The sequence below is a fragment of the Pagrus pagrus genome (assembly GCF_965226575.1).
Source record: "Pagrus pagrus genome assembly, chromosome: 9".
Taxonomy (NCBI): Eukaryota; Metazoa; Chordata; class Actinopteri; order Spariformes; family Sparidae; genus Pagrus; species Pagrus pagrus.
The window spans coordinates 32,642,346-32,664,326 of record NC_140193.1 but is presented as its reverse complement, the minus strand read 5'-3'; the positions used below and the strand labels follow the sequence as shown (position 1 = coordinate 32,664,326).

General features: G+C 41.3%; 1 protein-coding gene across 7 annotated transcripts; it reads right to left on the bottom strand.

The window, feature by feature from the left end:
* Nucleotides 1-3,193: 3,193 nt before the first annotated feature.
* Nucleotides 3,194-20,143, bottom strand: LOC311262449 (uncharacterized protein). Of its 7 annotated transcripts, XR_014623257.1 has the most exons (12): nt 13,802-14,429; nt 11,807-11,965; nt 11,359-11,452; nt 10,300-11,023; nt 9,841-10,018; nt 9,327-9,467; nt 7,104-7,259; nt 6,222-6,314; nt 5,913-6,014; nt 5,626-5,693; nt 5,093-5,142; nt 4,929-5,009 (listed from the first exon to the last, which is right to left on the bottom strand). XR_014623257.1 is itself a non-coding variant. In XM_084361832.1 (11 exons), the coding sequence occupies exons 6-11, from the start codon at nt 11,007-11,009 to the stop codon at nt 4,092-4,094; spliced, it is 1,605 nt and encodes a 534-aa protein (XP_084217958.1). In that variant the 5' UTR covers nt 11,010-11,023; nt 11,359-11,452; nt 11,807-11,965; nt 13,802-13,853; nt 15,010-15,097; nt 19,881-20,143; the 3' UTR covers nt 3,194-4,091. The 7 variants fall into 7 exon arrangements, 6 of the variants coding, with proteins under 6 accessions (XP_084217958.1, XP_084217959.1, XP_084217957.1 ...); XM_084361832.1 differs by lacking the exons at nt 4,929-5,009; nt 5,093-5,142; nt 5,626-5,693; nt 5,913-6,014 and adding exons at nt 3,194-4,418; nt 15,010-15,097; nt 19,881-20,143 and having other exon boundaries at nt 13,802-13,853; XM_084361833.1 differs by lacking the exons at nt 4,929-5,009; nt 5,093-5,142; nt 5,626-5,693; nt 5,913-6,014 and adding exons at nt 3,194-4,418; nt 19,881-20,143 and having other exon boundaries at nt 13,802-13,853.
* Nucleotides 20,144-21,981: the final 1,838 nt, after the last annotated feature.

Here is a 21,981-nt window from a genome sequence, read left to right as displayed (position 1 = left end):
AGTCTGTGAGTGCTTTTGGTTTTACAACGTTGTTGGGACCCACAGATGAAGTCATTCATTGTGGATTTCAAAATAGACTCTGAACTGAACTCAGTGTCCCAGAATTCCCCATTCTTCACACCTCGGTGCAAAATTCAGCTTTGAGCTACTATTGGTCAGGGTGATAGACCCCCCTCTGATCAGATAGTCAAACTGCAGCACCTTCCTTTGTTCTCTCTCTTCTCCTCAAGTCTATCTTTTCCTCAAGCCTCTCTTCTCCTCCAACTTCTTATCTTCAAGGGCTCCTCTCCATCTCCTCCCCACGGCGCTGCCTGCCCTCAAGATCTCTTCTTCTGGGCCTAACAGCTGCGGAGAGCTGCAAGCTTCATTTGCAGCAGGCCAAAGAACTTCTCCTCACTGCACCGACACGAGGTCCTGCCAGGATTCCTGATCAGTTAGCACCAGCAGCTGCGACACAAAGCTTGCCAGCTACCTTCACAATCTGAGGAACACCAAGCAGGTTAGCACCGAGCTGCTATCCTTGCAAAGGAAAGGAGCGAACCGTTCCCTCCTCTGCCGACTTTCATCAGTCCTTGCACAGCAAGAACAGCATTCAACATTGGAATCCCAACGTTCTCCTGCAACCACTAGCACCTTTTCTTCAAAGACTGGTCACTTTGAACTGGGCTTAGATAGCATAGCATAGCACGGCTAAGCACAGGACTTTAAACTCTGGTTGATGTTATACATGTGTTCAATTTATGTGTGTCCACTGTTTGAGTGTTATTGTGATCTCAGGTCAGGTTATCGGTAGTTTGCTTTCCTAGACGGCTAATTCAACGTTAGTCAAATGATGCTTGCTAGGTTTGGACTCATCACTACCACCGGCTGGTTGAGAAGTGCAAATATCTGTTACTAATGTCATAAATACTGTCGCTGTATGAGCATCCCTGGGGAAAATGAATACACGTGAATTTGTTGACGGAGCCGGCGAATCACAAAGCCTTGTTTGGAAACATCAAAAACATGAGACCTCAATCGAGTGCCAACAACAAGCTAGATTCAGAGATAGCAGTTGGTAGTTTGTTATCATATAGGCTGCACAGCACATTAGCATGCTAGAATTATTCTCATGCCGAGTTGGTTATAGTGATTGCACCGATTAAGTTACTTTCAAAACACGACGCTTGGGCATGAATGTGTTTAGTAACGTCTGAAAATATAACTATGTTTTCGGGAGTTACTGAATACAATCGCAAGTTGTCACGTTGTGTTTGGCGTAATAACTACAACCAACTCGGTACGACAACAGTAAGTAGCATGCTAACATTACCTCCCGATCACACTGTTCAACAATTACGTTGAGTCATCACAGCTATAGTCTCCTGGCATATTAAGCACATGGGTCTTGTGCTGTTTGGAGGGAGAATGAATGCAAATTTTTCAGTCCATTCTTCTTTGAATTGCCGATTTTCACTGTCCACTTTTCTTCTAGCAGTGAACTTGGAACACGCCATTTTCGTGCAATCTAGGCTCCTACAGCCGGCAAAATGTCAATATGCGAACTACTCCAAAAAGGAAAGTGAAAGTGAAAAATTGCGCTCGTAGCAGTGAGTGACCAAGTAACAGGCTGTCTGTGTATCGTTGGCATGGAGACAAGTCCCGGTATACACGTGCTGACCCAACCAAAACACATAGTGAAGGAATAACAGTTCAGGGGCCACAAATAGGTGGCTGGCGGGCTGGATGCGTCCCAGAGGCTGCCTGTTGAGGACCACTGATTTAGACCAGTGGTTCCCAACCCCCCGGTCCGAGGACTGGCTGTTCCTACCGGGCCGTGAAATGGTTCATAATATTTTTTTATTATTATGAGCCATTTCGGCTGGCCGCGGTCGGCCCCCCCACGGCCAGCCGCAGGTGTCTATGAGCAGCCCTGTGATGGCTTGGCGGATTAGCAACGCACAGGTGCCGTATGCAGGTTAGGGTGAAACATTAGCCTACGCAGAGATGAGTGGACCTCAGCAAGCCTCCATGAGCCGTTTCTTCGCGGGTTGTTCGAGTAAAAGAAATAGTGAACAAGTGGAAAATGTTACCAAAAAAAAAAAGCAAAAAGAGCTTCACTCGCAAGTATGACATCTCCTATATAAAATATGGATTTGTTGCAACGGGCGATTCGGAGGTGCAAAACCCATTGTGTGTTTTATGTGAAGAAACGCTCGCCAGCGAAGCAATGAAGCCATCCAAACTCCAAAGGCACTTAGCTACAAGCATCCTTCTCACAAAGATAAACCAGTGGATTTTTTTGACAGGAAAAAACGTGAGTTGGATTTGCAGAAGCAAGCTTTGAAAGCCACAACATCAGCTAACTTAGCTGCAACGAGGGCTTCATATCTCGTTGCTCACCGGATTGCCAAAGCTAAAAAGCCCTTCACAATAGGAGAGGAGCTAATACTGCCCACTGCAAAAGACATCTGCCTCGAACTTTTGGGGGAAAAGCATGACATGGTGGAAAAGGTTCCACTTTCAAACAATACTGTTGCCAGGAGAAATAGGCTGTTATTTTCATAAAATAAGCGTTTGTCGCCACCTGTTGGTGGGTTAATACACTCACAGAAATATTTAACCCCAACTGTTAAGATTTATGTAAAATAATTAATAACAAAGTTCCATTTGATTTTTTAAATATTTTGAACATAAACCTACCTAATAAACTTTACATCATCCATATGCATCAATGTAATAAAGCCTATTCATTTGAAATGCATATTCCCCAGGTTTATGTATTCAGTATTGATAGAATTTATTGAATTTAAATGCATATTATTCAGATTATATATTTAGAATACATTCAGTATATTTGTTTGAATTACATAGTAATTAGGTTACCTATTCAAGATGAATAAAGTGTACGTGTTTAAGATACATAACAATTAAGCTTGAATTCAATCAAAATGCATTAGATTTATGTATTTTTACGATTAATATCCAATAATTTTTTTCTATTAGGTTACCTATTCAAGATGATTAATGTGTATGTTTTTGAAATACATAACAATTAAGCTTAAATTATTTTTATGTATTTTTATGATTCATATTCAATGCATTTTTTCTATTAGGTTACCTATTCAAGATGATTGTGTATTTGTTTGAAATTCAACAATATCTCAATGATGCATACAATCAGACCACCTTGTTGATTCAACTAATTTATTAACATTAAAGCTCCTCTTCACACAGACACCGTACTCAGCAGGTAGTGTACTGTAGCTCTTCAACCAAGTCATACTGCTATAGATGGAACATGAAAAATGTTTTCTAATTTCAATAGAACAAAGGCAAGTTAGTATCTGCTCCAACAATGGCAGTAAAGGACCTGCTCTTTTTTGATCTAGAACAGACTACAGGCTCAACAACATTCCTTACATTATCACACATATCACACATCAAACACTCATCACTCGACAGGAACATGTTTTCCTTGAAGTACACACCATTTCTTGGTCAGTGTTACTGCTCTGTGTTCTGTGGGTATCAATAACTCTAATCAACACTTCAGTAGAATCAAGTATCTGCTGCAACGATCGCAGTAATGGGATATATTGAAAGGACCTGCAATTTTTTTTTTGATCTAGAACAAACTACAGGCTCAACAACATTCAATACATTATCAACACATCAAACACTCATCACTCATCACTTGAGAGGAACAGGTTTTCCTTGAAGTACACACCATCTCTTATGGAGCAATACTGCTGGTTTTCAGGCTGGTCAGTGTGACTGCTCTGTGTTCTGTGGGTATCAATAACTCTATTCAACACTCAGTAGAATCAAGTATCTGCTGCAACGATCGCAGTAATGGGATATATTGAAAGGACCTGCAATTTTTTTGATCAAGAACAAACTACAGGCTCAACAACATTCAACACTTTTTTTTTAAAGTAGTAGAACATAGTTAACTGAGCACCTTCCGTTTCTAGCTTTCTGTGTGTTCGATGTGTGAATCTTCAAGGTTGTGAACGTACAGGAACACTATAAACACATGGTTATCGGCATGTGTGGGCGGTCTCTTCCTGTACTTCCTCCTCCCATCACTGCCCCACCCCAAAAAAGAGTCACCTGAGCAATTTGAGTTTCAGTGCTCGTACTTTGGGGGAAAGCTTGGACGATTCCAGGTCCATCAGGATCTTCTGGTAAGCTTCGAATGTATTCTTCAAGCTTTTTGGATAGCTTAGATTAAAAGCATAGATCAACCCATAAAGCATTACGCATGCATGGTTGATACTTTGGAGGTTGTGGAGAACTTCGACCCCTTCCAGGACCACACCGACATCTGCAAAGAGTCCACCAGGACCATCATGATCATCACCCTCAGCTTGAACGGTGTAGATTGCCATGGTTGTCCCTGCGACATCTGCCTCGGCCTCACTGCATTCTATGTCCTGAAAGATGGAGGGAACAGAGAACAATGAGTTGTGTCACCCTTACCTTTGACCACCAAATTCTAAGCAGCTCATCATTGAGGCCAAGTGCGTGTTAATTTGAAAAAATTCCCTTAAGGCACTGTAGATATAGCGTTCATGAGAATGGGATGGAGTTCAAGGTTACAATGACCTCAAGATCTTTGACTCCCTAAAAGCCTGGAAAACAAAACAAAAAGTCACATTATGTATAAATGGAGTTGTACATTTAATGATCATCAACTATTTAAAAATGATTTAAAAAAAGTGGTGTTTGAGCATTGTTGATCACAATGAGGGTTGTGTCAAAGAATCTCGATGCCATTCTTTACCATGTTTGTGGTTACTCTGTGCCGTAAAGAATGGCATGTCGTGTCTCATTGCTTAAAATTAATACTCTTACGGTAATCCTTTAATTTAGTGAATATTTAATGGTGCACATGAAACATAAGAGACTAACTTACATGTTCATAGGTTTGTCCTCCTCTGAGGCTAAGGTTTTGTGCTTCCTTAAGACGCAAGGATTTCCGGGAAGACAGAAGAGACTGCACTTCATCCAATGAAGCCTTTGACCTGCCACAATAAAAATGGAGTCAACAAAACATCCCAACTTAAAAATGTAAAAAAAGAAAAAAATACAGGACCGGGAACCTTACCTCTTCACAACCGGTTCTGGCTTTATAGTCTGCCTCAGATCCTCAGCTGCCTTTTGACAGAAAAAAACAATACCACAGATATCAGCCCTAAATACACTACAAGGTATGGTAAAGGATGAAGACAGGAATGGCATTATCTTTGTAAACCTCATTGTAGAAAAAATTGAGAAGTAACAATTTAGCCCTACTTTTACATCTTTTTAAAATCCCATGCTTTATGTATGTGTGAAGTAACACTGTGATAGGAGGTAACACAAAGCTATATGTGTGATGTGTGTGGGAGACAGAGAGAGAGAGAGAGAGAGACAGACAGAGAGGGAGAAGACCTAGGGGAAGAGAGAAAAGGCAGGACGGAGAGACAGAGAGAAGAGGGAGAGACAGAGGGAGATAGTCAGACACAGAAAGGGGGAGGGAGAAAGAAAAGAGAGAGTAGGGGGAGACAGACAAAGTCTGATAGGATAGAGAGAGAGGGAGAGAGAGACCAGTTGATCAATCTTGTGTTGGTTAGAGTTCCAGTCAACATGTCCACTTACTTCCAATAAATTCAAGGATGATAAGAAGGCTTCCCTCTCTCTGATGTTCTTAAGGCGTTACATGCATCCTATTGACCCCACACACCCACACACACACACACACACACACACACACACACACACACACACACACACACACACACAGGAGAATCAAGCTGATCAGAATCAAGAATTAAAACCGAACTAACATAATCTGAAAGGCATTTCTTACTAAATAACATTTCCAAAACAGGTGTCAATTACATAACTGCTGCTTTATGAGAACTATCAAGTTTCTGTGTACTCACCTTCTTGTTTGGGGCAGAATTGTTGCTGGCAGATTGGAGACGCTTAGGTGCCAGGATTCGTCCCTTCACCTCAGGCCCCTCCGGATCATTTGGATTTACTTCCTACAAGTGACAGCACTACCACCATTGCCTTGAGGGAATTTCTTACTCAAAACAAACAACCCATTGGACTCAATGACGAACTATTGGTGGTCAAGGTCAATGTGACCTAATGCCCATCCCATTCTCATGAACACCACATGTTATCAGGCACACCTAGAGGGAAATTAATTACATCTGGCACAAAGGACAGAAAGATGACATACTTACCACGTATTCTTTGACCAATGTGTCCAGGTCTTCACAGAGGTAGATGCTGAGACATCTCAAAACGCAATCACGCCTCACGTTGATGTCTTGATTCTGAAACAAACATTACATGATTCCATGCTGGTCAGTGTCAGATACACACTAACACGCATGTGCTGAGGCCAGTCAAGCCACTAACATTTCACTCCTTGACCATCCTGAACTCAACTGGTTTCACTACACTCCATTAAAGCTCACCCAGGTCTGAGCCTGTTCACTACATAGTAATTTTTAAAGTGTCTATCCTTTTCCAAACCATCAACTAAGGAGCTTTCTCATATGGCTGAGTCAAACAAACCATATGTGTATCAGGTTAGACCACATATGTCAAACTCAGGGCCGACGGGCCAGAACCGGCCCGCGATGGAATTATCTTTGGCCCGCATGATAATATTTGATTACTATTAGAGCTGGCCCGCCGGTATGTTGCATGTGCCACTACACTACAAATCTACTACAAATCCCACAATGCACTGCCAGTACGTCTATCAGGGGGCCGCGCGTGAGTCCTCGTCCCACTTGTTCATCCGCGCCAGCAACCTGTTGTCGATTGAGAGAGCGACTGACGATGTCTTTTTTTTTCTCTTGCCGTTATGAAACACACAGCAGTGTTTCCTCTAGGATTTTTTTCAATACTATTGAGGATTTTATTTAATGATTAATGTTGTTTTATATGCAATAATTTACAGGCTATGTTAGTTTTAGGTTCAATATGTGCAAAAATGTAATTTCAATAAGTTCTCAATAAACAACCAGTCTGGCCCTCGACTTGTACAAATTTTAAAAATTTGGCCCACGGCGTATGAGGTTGACACCCCTGGGTTAGACCAAAAAAATACTTACATTCTCCATCTTTGCCATCATGGCTCCGATTTTTTTTCCTGCAGCTCCCCCTTTAGTGTTGAAAACCCTGATCAGGTCGCCGGTCAGGCGGTCCAGTTCCCCCAGAAATTTTGAGGTCAGTGGTACAGTTGTCAGCCGCATAAACTCCAAGTTGATCTGTAAAAGACAACAGAGACAGGACACAGACTTAAACAGGGGTGGCTGTTGCTCAGTTGGTAGAGGGGTCAATCACAGACCGAAGGTCAGTGGTTCAAATCCCGGCTCTGACTGTCCACATGTCAAAGTGTCCTTGAGCAAGGCTAGAGCGCTGCACAGCAGCTGGCTGCCGCCATTGAATTGTTAACTGGGTGAATGAGAGAAAGCCATTGTAAAGCACTTAGGTTTGGGCAGGGCTTGACGCTAAGCTTTTTTCCAAGTAGCACTTGGAAAAAAAACACTGAAAAATTTAGTAGCACACAACATTTTGTAGTAGCACAATGAAAATTCAGCAATTTTGGTAAAGACGTCATTTTGAAACAAATAAAGTACTTTAGCCTAATCCTAACCCTGCTAATTTTTTATGTTATAACTGGCTCTTTGCCTTAACAAAAATTAGGAAAGACAAACAATGCAAATGAGTGTGAGAAAATAGAATATTTATTACAACCAATATTGGTTTTTAGTTTCGCGCTGCAGTCTTCACTGTGTGTGCGCATGTCACGTGTCTGTTATGGAAGGACTGCATTGATTAGAGAAGCTCTCTATCGGATCTGATTACAGGTCCGATTTGATTTTCCCTGGGTTTTGAGACCAAGGTGGCAAAGGCCCTGGGGTGGGGGTATTGATGAGCAGCAAACCTATATTTCCCTCAGTATAAAAAAGCTGAACATTGCCTATCCAGGGTTCTACACTAACATTTGTTTGTTTACTTTAGAAGCACAATGAAACATTTTTAAGTAGCATTTAAGCCTTAAATAATGTTGATGGTCCAACATGACCCATTTTTACATTTGAGAACAGTAAAATCACCAAACATTTTTCCTAAGTTGACTTCTTATGTGACCAAGAATGGGTCATACTTGGAAATATTTCAATTTTTTTTTTTTAAATCAACAGACACAAGCAGTAACTTGTTCTAGGTAGGCTATATCTTGACCAACACAATATTTGGTTAATTGGTTTTTCCTGCCATTACTCTGATATGAATTACATCTCTTAAACCATAGTAGCCTAGGTTATATACAGATTTGTTGAACTCAGCCTGATGTTCAACAAATCAGAAGCTATATCTGTATACTTTTATTAATGTTTTTTTTTAACATTAATAAAACTCAAGAACCTGTCACACAAGCATCTCCATGTTGCCCCTGTGTGATGATCAGGGACAGGTCAGGTCAGACAGAGAGCTTTGAGGTTGAAGTTTATATTAATGAATGTTGCACTGTGAGACTGTGACCACATGTCAGCTGTTCTCAGCTCCACCGCGACGAGCGTTTTTTTTTTTTTTTAATAGCTCCGCGGTATCGACACGACTGAAACACGGGAGGACACAATGTATTTATCAAATCTTGGTCGCTGAGGCAGCCGATTGGTTTGAGCTGCGTTGTACAGTACTTTGAAACTCTTCAGGCAGTGATCAGTGTCGGCGGCTGTCCTGAAATGTGTGTTTCTCTTCTATAAAACATATTCTACATCTCGGAGGCCACGTCTTTCCACCCATTGGCTTCCTTCATCTTTCAAACGGAGCAGAGCTCCGTGAAACAGTAGGAGACACAGCCCGAGACCGTGTACCGGAGGGAGAAGCAGGTCGAACGTGCACAAAAAAAAGCGCGTCGCACCGAATGTGCACTGCTACGGCGTCGCCTTGGCGTGCATGACCGCGTCTACCTTGAAAGTAATGTGCGGAAAAGACGCTGCATCTGAACGGCCCCAATGTACACAAGCTTTAATCAAGGCGGCGGCCAAAATCACCAAACAGGCAGGGGGGAAAAAAATACTGCTCACGTTAAACAGCATGCAAAACGGTGCATGTACTACAGTTTCTGTCGGAGTCGCACTGATGCGACTGAATGTAATTTAATATTCGCACTGGAAATTATCAACTCGCAAATGCGAGCAAAACAGTCGCACTGTCGAGCCCTGTTGGGTGCACAAAGGCGCCATTTAAGTGCAGACCAATTACCACATGTGTGACAATGTGTGACATTGAATACATAAGTTACTAAACTTCAGATTCGCACTTGCCTCAATGACGTCAAAGAGTGCTGGCCATTTATTGAAAAACTCTGGAATCTTTGGCTCCTGGAGAACCTCCTGTCTCCTGAGGGAGAATGTACGCTGCATCTTATCCTTGATGAGGGCCTCATCCCTTTTCTTCTTTTTTACCTGAAATGGAATGAAACTTCATTGTCATATACAGTAAAGATACTTGTATAACGAGATATGATGAGAAACTCTCAGCAATGGTACACATTACAATTGGAAACAGAAATATTAACAATATGATTAGGGAGTAAGAATATTTTACAAACTGAGTGTAATAGATAAAGAAAAATGAACTGTGCAAAGTAACCACAAAACAGCTAAAGTGTCCATTGCTGTGCAAAATGAACTGTTGGGCTGCTTGAGCTGAGCTGGACAGGAAGTATAGTGCAAAAAACATGACAGGTGAAAAGCTCTTATGTACATACTGGCCATGCCGTGAACATGGTGTAATCATGGATAGGTAAGATAAGATACAATGTATTGCACATTATACCTCTGTCAGTAGAGCCACCCTTTCCATCTCCAAACTGTCTTTTGTTTCACCACTAGGGATGTTCGGACAGAAATTTACATCTCCCTTCCTGGGCTTCTTGATGCTGGCTGCTGGAGTCTGCTGGCCACTTCGCTTGTTTTTCAGAGAGTTGATGGCAACCTCGGGGTGTCCAGCTCGGCTGAGGAGAAGAACAATGATATTTTTTCAGCACCTTTCACTGACGATCAAAAATTGCTTCACAATTTAAACACAATGGGCTCCATTTTAGTTTTGTCCTTAGCCATGTCTTTCATACATTTATGCTGGCGCAAAGTGGCACAAGACCTTAAATGCAAGACTTCTACTCTGTCGGACTGGCATTTAATATCTTGCTCCACCCTCTGCTGGCACAAATATAAAGCATAAGCCTTGGTACTTAGGACAGCAACAAAAAAAGAACCCATTAAATAAAACACAAACCTCAGCTTGGTGCGGAAGTTCATCATTTTTATCTTCAAGTAATGCTTCCAGCCACAGTATCCAGTTCGTGTTACTTTTTCCAGTAAACATGGATGTGACTGTATCAGAGCCTTTGCCACTTCCTCTAAATGCTCATCCCTTGGGTAAGCTGTGTACTTTATTATTTCCTCAGCTAGGCCTTCAAGGATATCTGAGCGTACTTTTGGCGTAGGACACAGGACAGTTCCGTGTGCCTTGAACTCATCATTTCTTTTCTGGAGCATAATCTCAGCACAGGATGAGAAGCGGGGCACGACAAAGGGTTTAGGCCAGGAGCAGGATCGGGTCTCAGGCGATGACAAGATGATGGTATCATTGCTGGAGTAGGAGTCTGAATCACTTGGTTCTTGTGATGAAGAGCTGGCTTTGGAAGGAGTACCTGGGATTGTGCAGCAGGCATCTTCCGTGAGTGGAGCGGACCTGGTTGTCTCACAAAGCATGTACACCACTTTCAAAGTCCCTTTATCTTCAAGTTCTGATGTTGACAAGAGATTCATGAACTGATTATCCATGTCTTTGTACTGAAGTCTGAACTGCTCAGTCACTTCAAAGAAAGTCTTGATTTTAAGAGCCAAGTCCTCCACAGTTCTTGGTATTCCGGATTCAATGGCGAGTTTTCTTGCATCCTCTTCACCTCCAAAGAGGACTCTGAAGGTTACTCGTGCTGCCATCCTGCTTTGCTAATCTAAGGTGGATACAGAAATACAGAGTAGACAGGTATTAGTCTTGTTATTCAAATATTCAATCACTCAGGCAGAGTACATGGTCAGGACACAGTCATTGCCTAGATCTGATGAGGCTAGGAGAGCGAGGAGGGTAACAAAGGAAGTTAGTAGAGAGGAGGCTAGAGGAGACTAGGAGAGTGAGGTGGTCAGTAGAGAGCGGAGACTAGGAGAGTGAAAAGGTCAATAGAGAGCAGACATGAGTACAGAGAGGTACCCACAAAGTTTATGTGGTGGACTAAAACCAAATTTGTTACTGAAGAATTTTACACGGCACTGTAAATTATCAAAATCAAACCTGTAATGACGATGTGTCTCTTCAGGGTCTGCAAATTCAGGCATTCCAGCCGTTGACCCACATGCCAAAAACATCCCATTTCTGTAGTTGATCCCTTTAGTGGTGACATTCTTTGTGAGATTCACTTGACTGATGTCTGGATACTTTTGTCTGAGAGCCAATACAACCTCCTCATTCAAAACATCAACTGGGACTATGGAGACATTTGTTACTTCCACACTTGATGCACTGAGACTGGATGAATGCAAGTGGTAACTGATTAATTGCTGGTGTTTGTTTGCGAGAGTGTGTGCAATATTCCTAAAATTATTTGTGTGTCGAGCTACTTGTTTAAAAAAACTGTGTTTGGCCTCAAACCTTGTAGTCCATACACCCACAAGAGGCCCAAAGCACCTAATCAAGTGTGAGTAATGCTCGATATAATGGTGTTTAGGTTTCAGCGTCTGACCTGGGATAAGCTCAAGCAACCTGTGTCTGTGCTCAGACACTCTGACATCAAGGTATGCGATGGTCTCGTGCGTGTGAACAGGTGCCACAACCAACTCTACGATTTCCTTCAGGTCTAGTATGACTTGCCAAGCCAGCTCACCCTCTGGTATAAGGTCCCCTATGAGAAATGGAAGGAAACGTATTAGGCACCAATTCTCATGGGAGTTGCCACCTATCGTTTTCCTTCTGGAATAGGTAAGTGGTATGATGTGAGGCCGATTTTTTTTGTCACTCCACTTATAAGGAAATTTGAGTATACGCGTGTTAAGATAATCCAAACTGAAAAACTTCTTGGAGATCAGAATGCTCAAACACAGTGCTAGTTCAAATGGGACAATGCCCTCAAACAAATCGTGTACTATATCTGAGGGGTAGCCTGTGCTGACGTGAAAATGTTGAAGATGTTTAGTTAAAGGGCAAGCTCTCTTCACTCCAAAGCAACTTGTTTGAGTATCCTGTGCAATCTTCGGATGTGCGTCATGTATTTCTTTGGTTCGTAGACAAAAAGCGCCTGAATGAACATCCTTTGACTGTATCTCTACTTTCTGAGCAGTACAAAATCGGCCCATATTGCCCAGAAAAGCTCTCTATAAAACCAGCCAAACCGTGGGCGCCCAAATTATCAGCAATTACACTATGCACTGTTCCTTTGACAAAAGTTCCAAGCTTTGGAATGAACACACCATGCTCTTCTAGTGTAACAAGATCATGTAAAAGTGGCTCCAATATTTTTCCATATCCATATGCCTTTACATCGTCACTCTTACACAAAACTGCCAAATAAATTGAGGTGAGTGCTGAGTGAGAGCCTGGTGCCAAGTTATTCAGAATCCAATATACACTACACAACTTGTGCTTCTTCCGTGACATGCCCAAAGGATTACACAATTCGAAGTCATCAATGTATAAGGTTAAACAAAGTTTTAAATCATCACTTGAGAGGAACGGGTTTTCCTTGAAGTACACACCATCTCTTATGGAGTGATACTGCTGGTTTTCAGGCTGGTCAGTGTTACTGCTCTGTGTTCTGTGGGTATCAATAACTCTATTCAACACTTCAGTAGAATCAAGTATCTGCTGCAACGATCGCAGTAATGGGATATATTGAAAGGACCTGCAATTTTTTTGATCTAGAACAAACTCTACAGGCTCAACAACATTAAACACTTTTTTAAAGTATTCTTTTCTCTTATACGCTGTAGAAAGTGCACCACCTTTCCCCAGTGCATTAACCAAAGGATTAGATTTACACAGTAAATCAGCTAATTCATTAACAACAACACCATCAACCTCAATGTCTTTGTTTTTGAAAAAATCTGAAAGTCTGCTACAAGTTATTGGCACAGACACTGTACTCAGCAGGTAGTGTAGCTCTTCAACCAAGTCATCTACTGCTATAGATGGAACATGAAAAATGTTTTCTAATTTCAATAGAACAGAGGCAAGTTTTTTTTCTACAACTTCAGGAAGGTCCTCTGAATTATCAATATCACTATCTGCATCTGACTGACTATCATCTATGTTTGCAGAGGATGTGGGCCCATCATCAGGACTAGCAGACTGAACAGTGACCTTAACTACACCTGCCTTAAAATCTGATAGACTGTGGGGATTATGTTTACGATTTTTATGTGACTTAAAAGTACCATATATATGTGTCTGAAATGCACATCCCTCAAACATACAAGTTGCATTTTCATACTGTCTAAGATGTTGATAAGTATGACTAAAGTAATCTTTCTCAGTTGAAAGTTCTTCACACCCACACGTCTGACATTTGAATGTAGTTGACTGAGCAACTGCTGTTTCTAGCTTTCTGTGTTCTCGATATATGTGAGTCAAAAGGTTCTTCCAGGTTGTGAATGTGCAAGGACACTCTACATATATACAGGGATATTTGCATGTGCGGGCATGGTGGAAATGTCTTAGCCTGAAGTGTTTTATTAACTCATACCTTGAAGATAATATACTGTCACACAATCTGCATGGCCACATTAACACAGCACCTGTGAATGAATACAAAGAACAATAAGTCAGTCACAGTATGTTATTAACAAACAAAAAACAAGTTCCACATGGCTACAAAAACACCAGTTTTCAAAGTGCATGTATAATCTACAGCACTACTGAAAAACCCACACACCCAACCTTCTACAAGATCAGAAATGTTAGGCCATTTGTATTTTCTGTTATCAATGAATTTATCCTATTGACTCAAAAATTTTAGCTTTGATATCTTAAACAATTTTAAAATCACATGAACTGTCAGTCTGTGTGTGTGTGTGTGTGTGTGTGTGTGTGTCCTTGTCTGTTCCTCTGAGCTCCTACATTTAACTTCTCAATAGGCCGGTACCGACAATTAAATCGGGCCGGGTTCGGGCTTCAACCCCAGTATGGCTGACCGCATCTGGTAATTTAATCTGTCAGGGTCCGCGGCCCCGTGAAAAACAACGAACATTCATGATTTCATAAATGAATAAAAAAAACCTGGACGCCCCGGACAGGACATGAAAAGTGGACATGTCCGGACAAAAGAGGACGTTTGGTCACATTAACGTAATAGATGAGCATGCCTGATAATGTTGTCTTTAATCATTAACGTCAGCATTTAACCGCTAACTAGCTGCGGCTAATGGCTAATGGCTACTGGCGTGCTGGCGGGCGGGGGGCGAGGGAGGCGGCAGCGGCGGGGGGTTGGAGGGTCTAGACCAGACCGGATATAATTCTGCTTCTGGTGTGAACGACATAATTGGTTAATATGTACCCCGAAAGGAAAATGGCAAAGCTTCGCGGCTATTCGCTTCCACGTCCGGTGTGTCCCCGCCATTTACCCATTTACCCATTTACCCAGATACCCGAAAAGCTTTGAATGAAATACATTTCAATTCGCCAATCATTGATTGTTTTTCCTACTCCACATCGTGGATGAATAATACATCCATGCTCCGCATACAGCACGAAGTTTAGTGAATTGCTAGCTAACGTTAGCTAGCGGGTGCCAGTGCACATGAGGTAGTAGGACTCAAGATAAAACTGCTTACAATCATCACGAACTACGCAGATTTGATCATCAGTGAATTGATATTAATGTAATACGATAAAAACTGCACGAATAATACACAGATTGATGTAAGAAGACAAAGGATGACTCGGATTACTCACCATTAAGCCTGAGCTAGGAAGATGGCGTCCAGTGGAAAATGAGGATGTCATTTCCTAATGTCATTTCCTGTTTTCACTTACCGGTAGCCTAAATTGTATGCAAACCAATCACATACATTTTAAATTTTGTTTCACAGCTTTGATTATTTAAACCATGTTAATATACATTAAGTAATTACATTTAATATATTTTAGAATTGACAGAATTATACAGATTATAATTAATTTCAATACATACATTTAAAAAATATTTAATTTAAATAAAATCTAATAGATGTATATGCTTAAATATAAACTCTACCATGATTCATTTCTGTGAGTGTATATGAAACCATTGTGCATTTAGCACTGTAAAAGAATGATAGCATTTTGAAATGCATTGTTTTTTCTACAATGTATATTAAAGTTGACATAAATTGCCAACCGGTCCGTGAATTTTTGTTTATGCTTCTGCCAGTCCTTGGCACAAAAAAGGTTGGGAACCCCTGATTTAGACAATACAGTACCATTAGCATAAACAACTACTGTATATACAGGAAGGACACGTAGAGGTTTCTTGACTGATTATAAACACAGATCAGTGTTGCCTAACAGGTTAGGCTGCTGATGTCGGTGCTGTCGCAATCATGTAGAAAGAATAGCACAATTACATATATGACAGTAAATACAGCTTTTCAAGGACCATGAAATATCATATTACTTTACAACATTACTTGTCCAACTCCTCAACTCCTGTGACTGAAAAGTCATCGTCTCTGCAAAAATTACACTAAGTTACATCTGAATGTATTTATGGGGCATAAAAACTTTATTGATTCTCTCAAAGACAACACAGGACTGTTGCTACGTAAAAAAAAAAAGTAATAATAGAAGTCTAGGGTTAGTTGGGTGATGGGAAGCTTATGTGATAGGTAGCAAGCAGTTATTTGAAGGGAGTGGTAGGTGCATTGTGTGCAGCAATTATGGTCAATGCTTCCCACATTGTACCGTGGTCAGCTGACAGTCAGATCATGAATTGGAGTTTATTTTGTTAAAAAAAATGATATGCAATAGCTCAAGTGGTAGGCTAACATGTGAGTGTTAGGACCAGTACTTGAAGCATTTTCCTGGTGCAGCTAATGAAATGATGCCATTTATTTTTGTATTCTATCCCTGCTCGCACTACGGAAGCCGTAGTCCGAAGCCGAAGTCCTCGGACATTTTTTCTTTCTTTTAAAGTTTAAATCATTAGTGCAGGCAGATCCCTCTTGTGTTTGTGTGTCGCTCGGTCGCTCACAGCTGGATGTAAATACCGGTGTGTATCTATTGCGAGCTCAATCGGTGCAATCAGCTATGAGGGAGACTCGCGTGCACGCAGCAGTGTGCCTCCAGGCAAATGTAGTATAGTGACTGTTTAGGCTATAAAAATGTAGTGAATGACGTCATTTCGAGTAAACTCTGGATGTCGCCACTTCAGGACACTTGGATTGCAGCGGACGAGCAGTATGGAGGAATATTACAAAGTTTTTGTGTCGTTTTATGGACCGTTTTGTCTTGGGGACCATTGACGCCCATTATATGGATTTTTGCAGCAGGACGGTACCCCTGCAGGTCTCCAGCTGCACTTTGATGAATATAAAACTACACCAGATTGCTCATCAGCATGAGGGCGAGTCGATAATGACTGAATTTCGTTCTAGAGTGAACTATTCCTTTAAGCTGGCCAGGTGCTTGGATATGTTATAGGTAACTGAGTTGATGCTGATGATGATGGGTCTGAGTGGTGCTCCTTCCTTGTGTATCTTTGGGAGTCCATAGATACATGGGCTTGCTTCCCCAGGGTACAGTCGGTAATATAATGGCCTGTCAATGGCTTTGTCTCCTTTTCCAGTGGTCAGATTTGCTATAACCTTCTTTTTGTAGCTACTGGTAGGATCTTGTCTCAGTGACTCATAGGTGTTAGTATAATTGAGCAGATCAGTGACTTTGGTGTGGCAGTCTGCTGTGTTTAGCACTACAGTGCATTTCCCTTTGTCCGCAGGCAAGATGGTGATGTTCTGATCTCTTTTGAGTGATGCCAGGGCTTTCCTTTCCTCAGTAGTGAGGTTGAAGGGAGGTGCTTTTGGATTAGCAAGAGTGGCTGATACCTTCAACCGAAACTGTTCTGCCTCTGTGTCTGCCAACTTGTTGTTCAGTCCTTTGGCAAGGACATCCCTCTCCGGTTGGGTGTTTTTCACATACTTCTCTTGTATGTCCTGTTGTGCTGTGTTGTGTTATTGATGTCCTTATTTCTCCAGTTGAGAGCTTCTATTTTATGTGAGTTGCTATGAAGTGTTTTTTCCATGAACAACCTGAGAGATATATAGTAACTATTATTGGAAAGAAATACACCTTTATTTGCATTTAAATAATGAAACAAAAGTTAAAGTAAAGTAATAAAGTAAAAAAAAGCGGCTAATTTTGCCCTGTTCTTCCTGAAGTAGAAATAGTGCAACTGAACAAGCAGCAATTTGTTTTTATTTTTTTAGTGTGAAACTAGTTATAACATAGAAGTAAGCGTTGACTTTACATAAACACTGTACACAATGTTAGTTACTTCTTTTATGATGCAAAAAGCTGCAGGTATTTTTGGGCAACAAAAATATAATCTTAAAACTAAGATCGTTGGCTGTTGGTCGGTGTGACGACGAGCCGCCGTCACTACGCACAGAGTGACGTTTACAATGATTGTTATGCAAAGGATGCATAAGCATTCACGCATTGGATAAAACACAGACGCACCAGGTGAGGGTTTAAAGGAATTGATTGGGGTGATACATCACAATGACGGAGAGGATCGTTGCACGGAGAGGGACACGGGGCGTACGCGTTCCGGTGTTCACCTGTGAATGAGACAGTTAAGTCGATTTACCTTGGTTGATAATTGAATGGAAAGCGAACTGAAAGAAGAACGTAAGAATTGATGGCTTGCATGAGCTTACCTCCGCGGATCGTCCGGTCTCCCAAGGTGTGCGGGCAAAAGAGTTCCCCAGGAACACGCACACCTTATAGTTCCGGGAGGGAGTGGAACAAGTGGGAATATAGGTGGAGGGGAGTTTCATGGTGTGTAAATATGTATTTAATTAATGTAAGATAGATATGGTTATGAGGTTTATTTTGGGGTGTGTTAATAGTTATTAAGATGAAATATATTTTCTGGTAATGGGTTGTGTAAATAGTGTGGTTATTAAATATGTGTATGTTTCTGATTTTACCTAGGTACGAATGGTATAGTCCAGCTCAATTACCGGAGAAAACAATGTATATAAGGAGTCAGTCTGAAAGTGTTGGGGTTGGTGTAGGTGTTGGAATTGTGAATTGTGAGTATTGAGTATTGAGAAAAATAAAAGTGTCTTTGGATCGTCAGTTGTGGACAAATCTCCTTATTGCCTCCTTTGGCCGCTCGGGCATTCTTACAGTCGGTACTGGCTACAACTGGTACACATGCATTATATATGCACTCAAACATAGACACAAACAGAATTTCTCTCTTAATTTCCCCTACAGTGTATCCCATTTTGACCTGGGGTCCGTTTCACAAAGCAGGTTTAACAAACTCTGAGTCTAACCTTGAACTCTGAGTTGATCTACTCTGAGATAGGAAACTCTGAGTTTTCGGTTCCAGAACAGCTGATTTGAGTTAGTTTGATCAACTCGGAGTAGTTTCACCTGGAGTTAAGTGCGTGCACCACAAGTATAAAAAGACAGCATCAATGGAGCCCCGATTCAACGAGTCACCATGGTAACGGCGAGGGCTACGTTTTTCACCCCACTGGAATTGGAAATATTAATGCGCTCATACGGTGAGTTTGAGCACGTTTTTAGAAGGAAGTGTAACACCGCTGCAGCAGCAAAAGAGAGGGAGACAGCGTGGGAGAACATTGGTGCTCGGGTCAATAGTTTAAATGTAGTCCTTTGCAATCACAATAATATTACAGGGGGAAACTGCTTGAGTGGTAGCCTATTAATTTATTTCATTTAGGTGCAATCCCGCGGGGGAGAAGCGCACTTGGCAGCAGCTTAAGATGAAACATAAAAACATTGTTCAAACAGGTAAGACCTCGGCATAATCTCATGGGGGTACCTCATTTTGATCATGTTTTACATTGTAAAGTAAATATTAAGTGGCTGTTTGACTGTACAGTTGTTTTATCCCCAACATAATGCTGTTTTCACACACATAAATGTCTTCATCTATATCATGTTCTGTAAAATAATTAAGCCTATTTAAACTAACACAGACTTCTACTCAGCTAACAGAAAGAAAGCAGATGCCCGTAAAACGGGTGGTGGCCCAGCACCACCACCTCTAACATGTCCGGGGAAAATGATAAAGATGGCTAGTAGCCGTTTCAGGGCGAGGCACACTTTTCTGACCGCTCTGCATACAGTTGCCTTGCTCAAGTGCTCTGCATCTCCGACGTTGTATAAAAAACTCCCATTTGCAAAAAAACGCAGCGCAACACACAATATCTGCTGGGATGTGAGAGCATGACTTCGGTTGGTAATGTTGGAAATGTAAGGACGGATTAGGTTGTGTATGTAAATGATGGACAGTGACGTGAAACGGTACCGCTCAAAAAGATAATTGTCTGGAAATGCAAGAACATCTATGCGCGGTCTGATAATCATCTTATAATAATCATGATTATAATAATCATCATGCTGCACCTTCATCCACTGGATCATTATCAAAAGGACATGCCACGGTAGTGAAAATAGTCGCCACCTAATGTAACTTCTAATGTAGGCCTACTGACTGATTTTTGCAATGATTTTCTCAAAAAACAGACGGCAGAAATATATTACGCCAAAACTCGCCTGCTGACTGAATGAATAAGGAAATCAAATACCGTGTGTGGCTGAAAGAGGGCGGAGACAGAGAGAAACTCGAGGTTTGTTGAGAAAAACCTGGTCCCGACCAGGTTAGGTTCATAGAGTATGTTACCATGGTAACTGACCGAGAGCTTAAGTTACCTCTCTCTGTGAAACAGGCTAGAGTTACCCCTCTTTCTCTGGTTTGAGTTACCTCCCTTTGTGAAACGGAAAACTCAGAGTTTCCCTCATTTCAGGGTTAACAGACTCAGAGTTTTCACTAAACCTGCTTTGTGAAACGGACCCCTGGTCTCTTGAAAGATAAACAATAATGTCACATTCCAGACCATACCACCCTAGGCTGTTCACTGGGTCGCCTGTGCTGCAAACAAAAGCCTCCTCTCTGTCAACTAGCACTGAACTGGGTTTCTCAACAACACTGATTTACTGGGGAATACAGACACTATTTTCTTCCTCAACAGAGCCTTTCCCCATCCATTTCTCCTATCCTGCACTGCCTTTTCCGTGCCTCGGTTAGGGTAACAATTTCTTAGGTGGGTCTATTTGACCTTGCCATGGCAGCAGAGACAGAGAGAAACTGCCAGCATAGTCTTCTTCTCTTTGAATTCTGTTTTTTTTCCCTCTCTCCTAGTCTTTCGCTCTCAGTCCTCTGTAGAGCTACAGTAGTTGAGTGAGTGGCACCATGGCAGTGCTGGCAAAGACTTCTATCTGTCTCAGCATGCTCTCTGTGTGTTTTCTTTGTTTTCCTATTTTTTTCTGTTCCTCCAGGTGAATATGATGTGGACAGGGGTGCCAGGGAAGCAGATGGCTTCAAGAACGAGAAAGAGATTTAAAAAAAAATGGGACTCCAGTGGATAATACCAGACAATATATGAGATGGAGCAAATAATAATCTGCTGCCTCTATCATTAAAGAGGTCATATTATGCTAAATTTCAGGTTCATAATTTTATTTAGGGGTCCTAGTAGAATAGGTTTACATAGTTTAATTTTCAAAAAATACGTTATTTTCTCTTATGCTGCACAAATGCTCCGATTTAGCTATGGAGTGAGTCATCTCGCCTAAATTCAATCTTTGATGAGAGTTGCACATGCCATTACTTAATGGGCAGGATGTAGCCTATCAGAGGCAGAGTAGGATGGGTCATGCTGAGCAAGGTAGTGTGATCCAAAATACTGCCGCTACAGCTGGTAAGCATGGCTGCAGTACAGCCGTATGTGCACCTACAGCAAGTATTACAGTGACCGGGACACATCAGGTTCATCATTAAGTTGTCTAATGAGTTTGTGTTGAATTTTAAATATTTTGCTTTGTAGTGATTTGATCTGTGTGCTACAACTGATATATGACTTTGCTGATTTGATTTTACATGTTGTAGTGGAATCTCAGTGATTATACAGTTGTTTTAGGGGCACCACCTCTGAAGAGGAAAAGTAACATCAATCAAATTTATTATGTTATCAGTCAAATTTCCAAGTGTGACTTTTCGATTAAATTGATCTCCGTTCTCCACTGAAAAGGAATACACAGAACAAGGACTGGGTCTAAGTGAAAATATTTAATAAATGATTTTATACCAATCCAGTGACTTAAATGAAATGATTATCAGACATGAATATTTACAATGTAAGCAATCAGTATGATGATAGTGAATTAAATGACGAATGGGGAATGGTGGAAAAAATAATCTGTTCAATACAGATTCTAGTAACTAATACTGACAGAAGATGCAAAATTTGGAAGTTAACTTACTGTCAATAAGATTATTATTATCATTATATTATTTTGACATAGACCCAGTCATGAGCAGTTAAAGTGGAAGGTGGTTCATGCCTACTTTGAGCTGCGAAGGCCAGGCAAGAATTGAGCTTGGTTGGAACCCACAGCACTGGATGCAGTGAACAGAAACTTCTTCACGGTGAACACTCTTGTGCAGTGGTTTGGCGTTGAAACTTTCCTGCCAAATGCAGAATAAAAACTTGTGCGCAAAACAAAATGGCAAAAATAGGTATGAGAACAAAAGAGGGTAAGACAATGAATAAAAGCAAAAGGGTAACAAGAAACCGAAGGAGAAGACGACGAAAAGACAAAGATGCAAATGAAAGAGACAAAATTAAA

Coding starts and splice junctions, on each gene's coding strand:
- LOC311262449 (XM_084361832.1), bottom strand. CDS start 11,009: ATGGCAGCACGAGTAACCTTCAGAGTCCTCTTTGGAGGTGAAGAGGAT. Junction 10,019..10,299: donor AACTTCCGCACCAAGCTGAG/GTTTGTGTTTTA, acceptor TCTTCTCCTCAG/CCGAGCTGGACACCCCGAGG. Junction 4,419..6,221: donor CATTGGTCAAAGAATACGTG/GTAAGTATGTCA, acceptor TCCATCTTTCAG/GACATAGAATGCAGTGAGGC.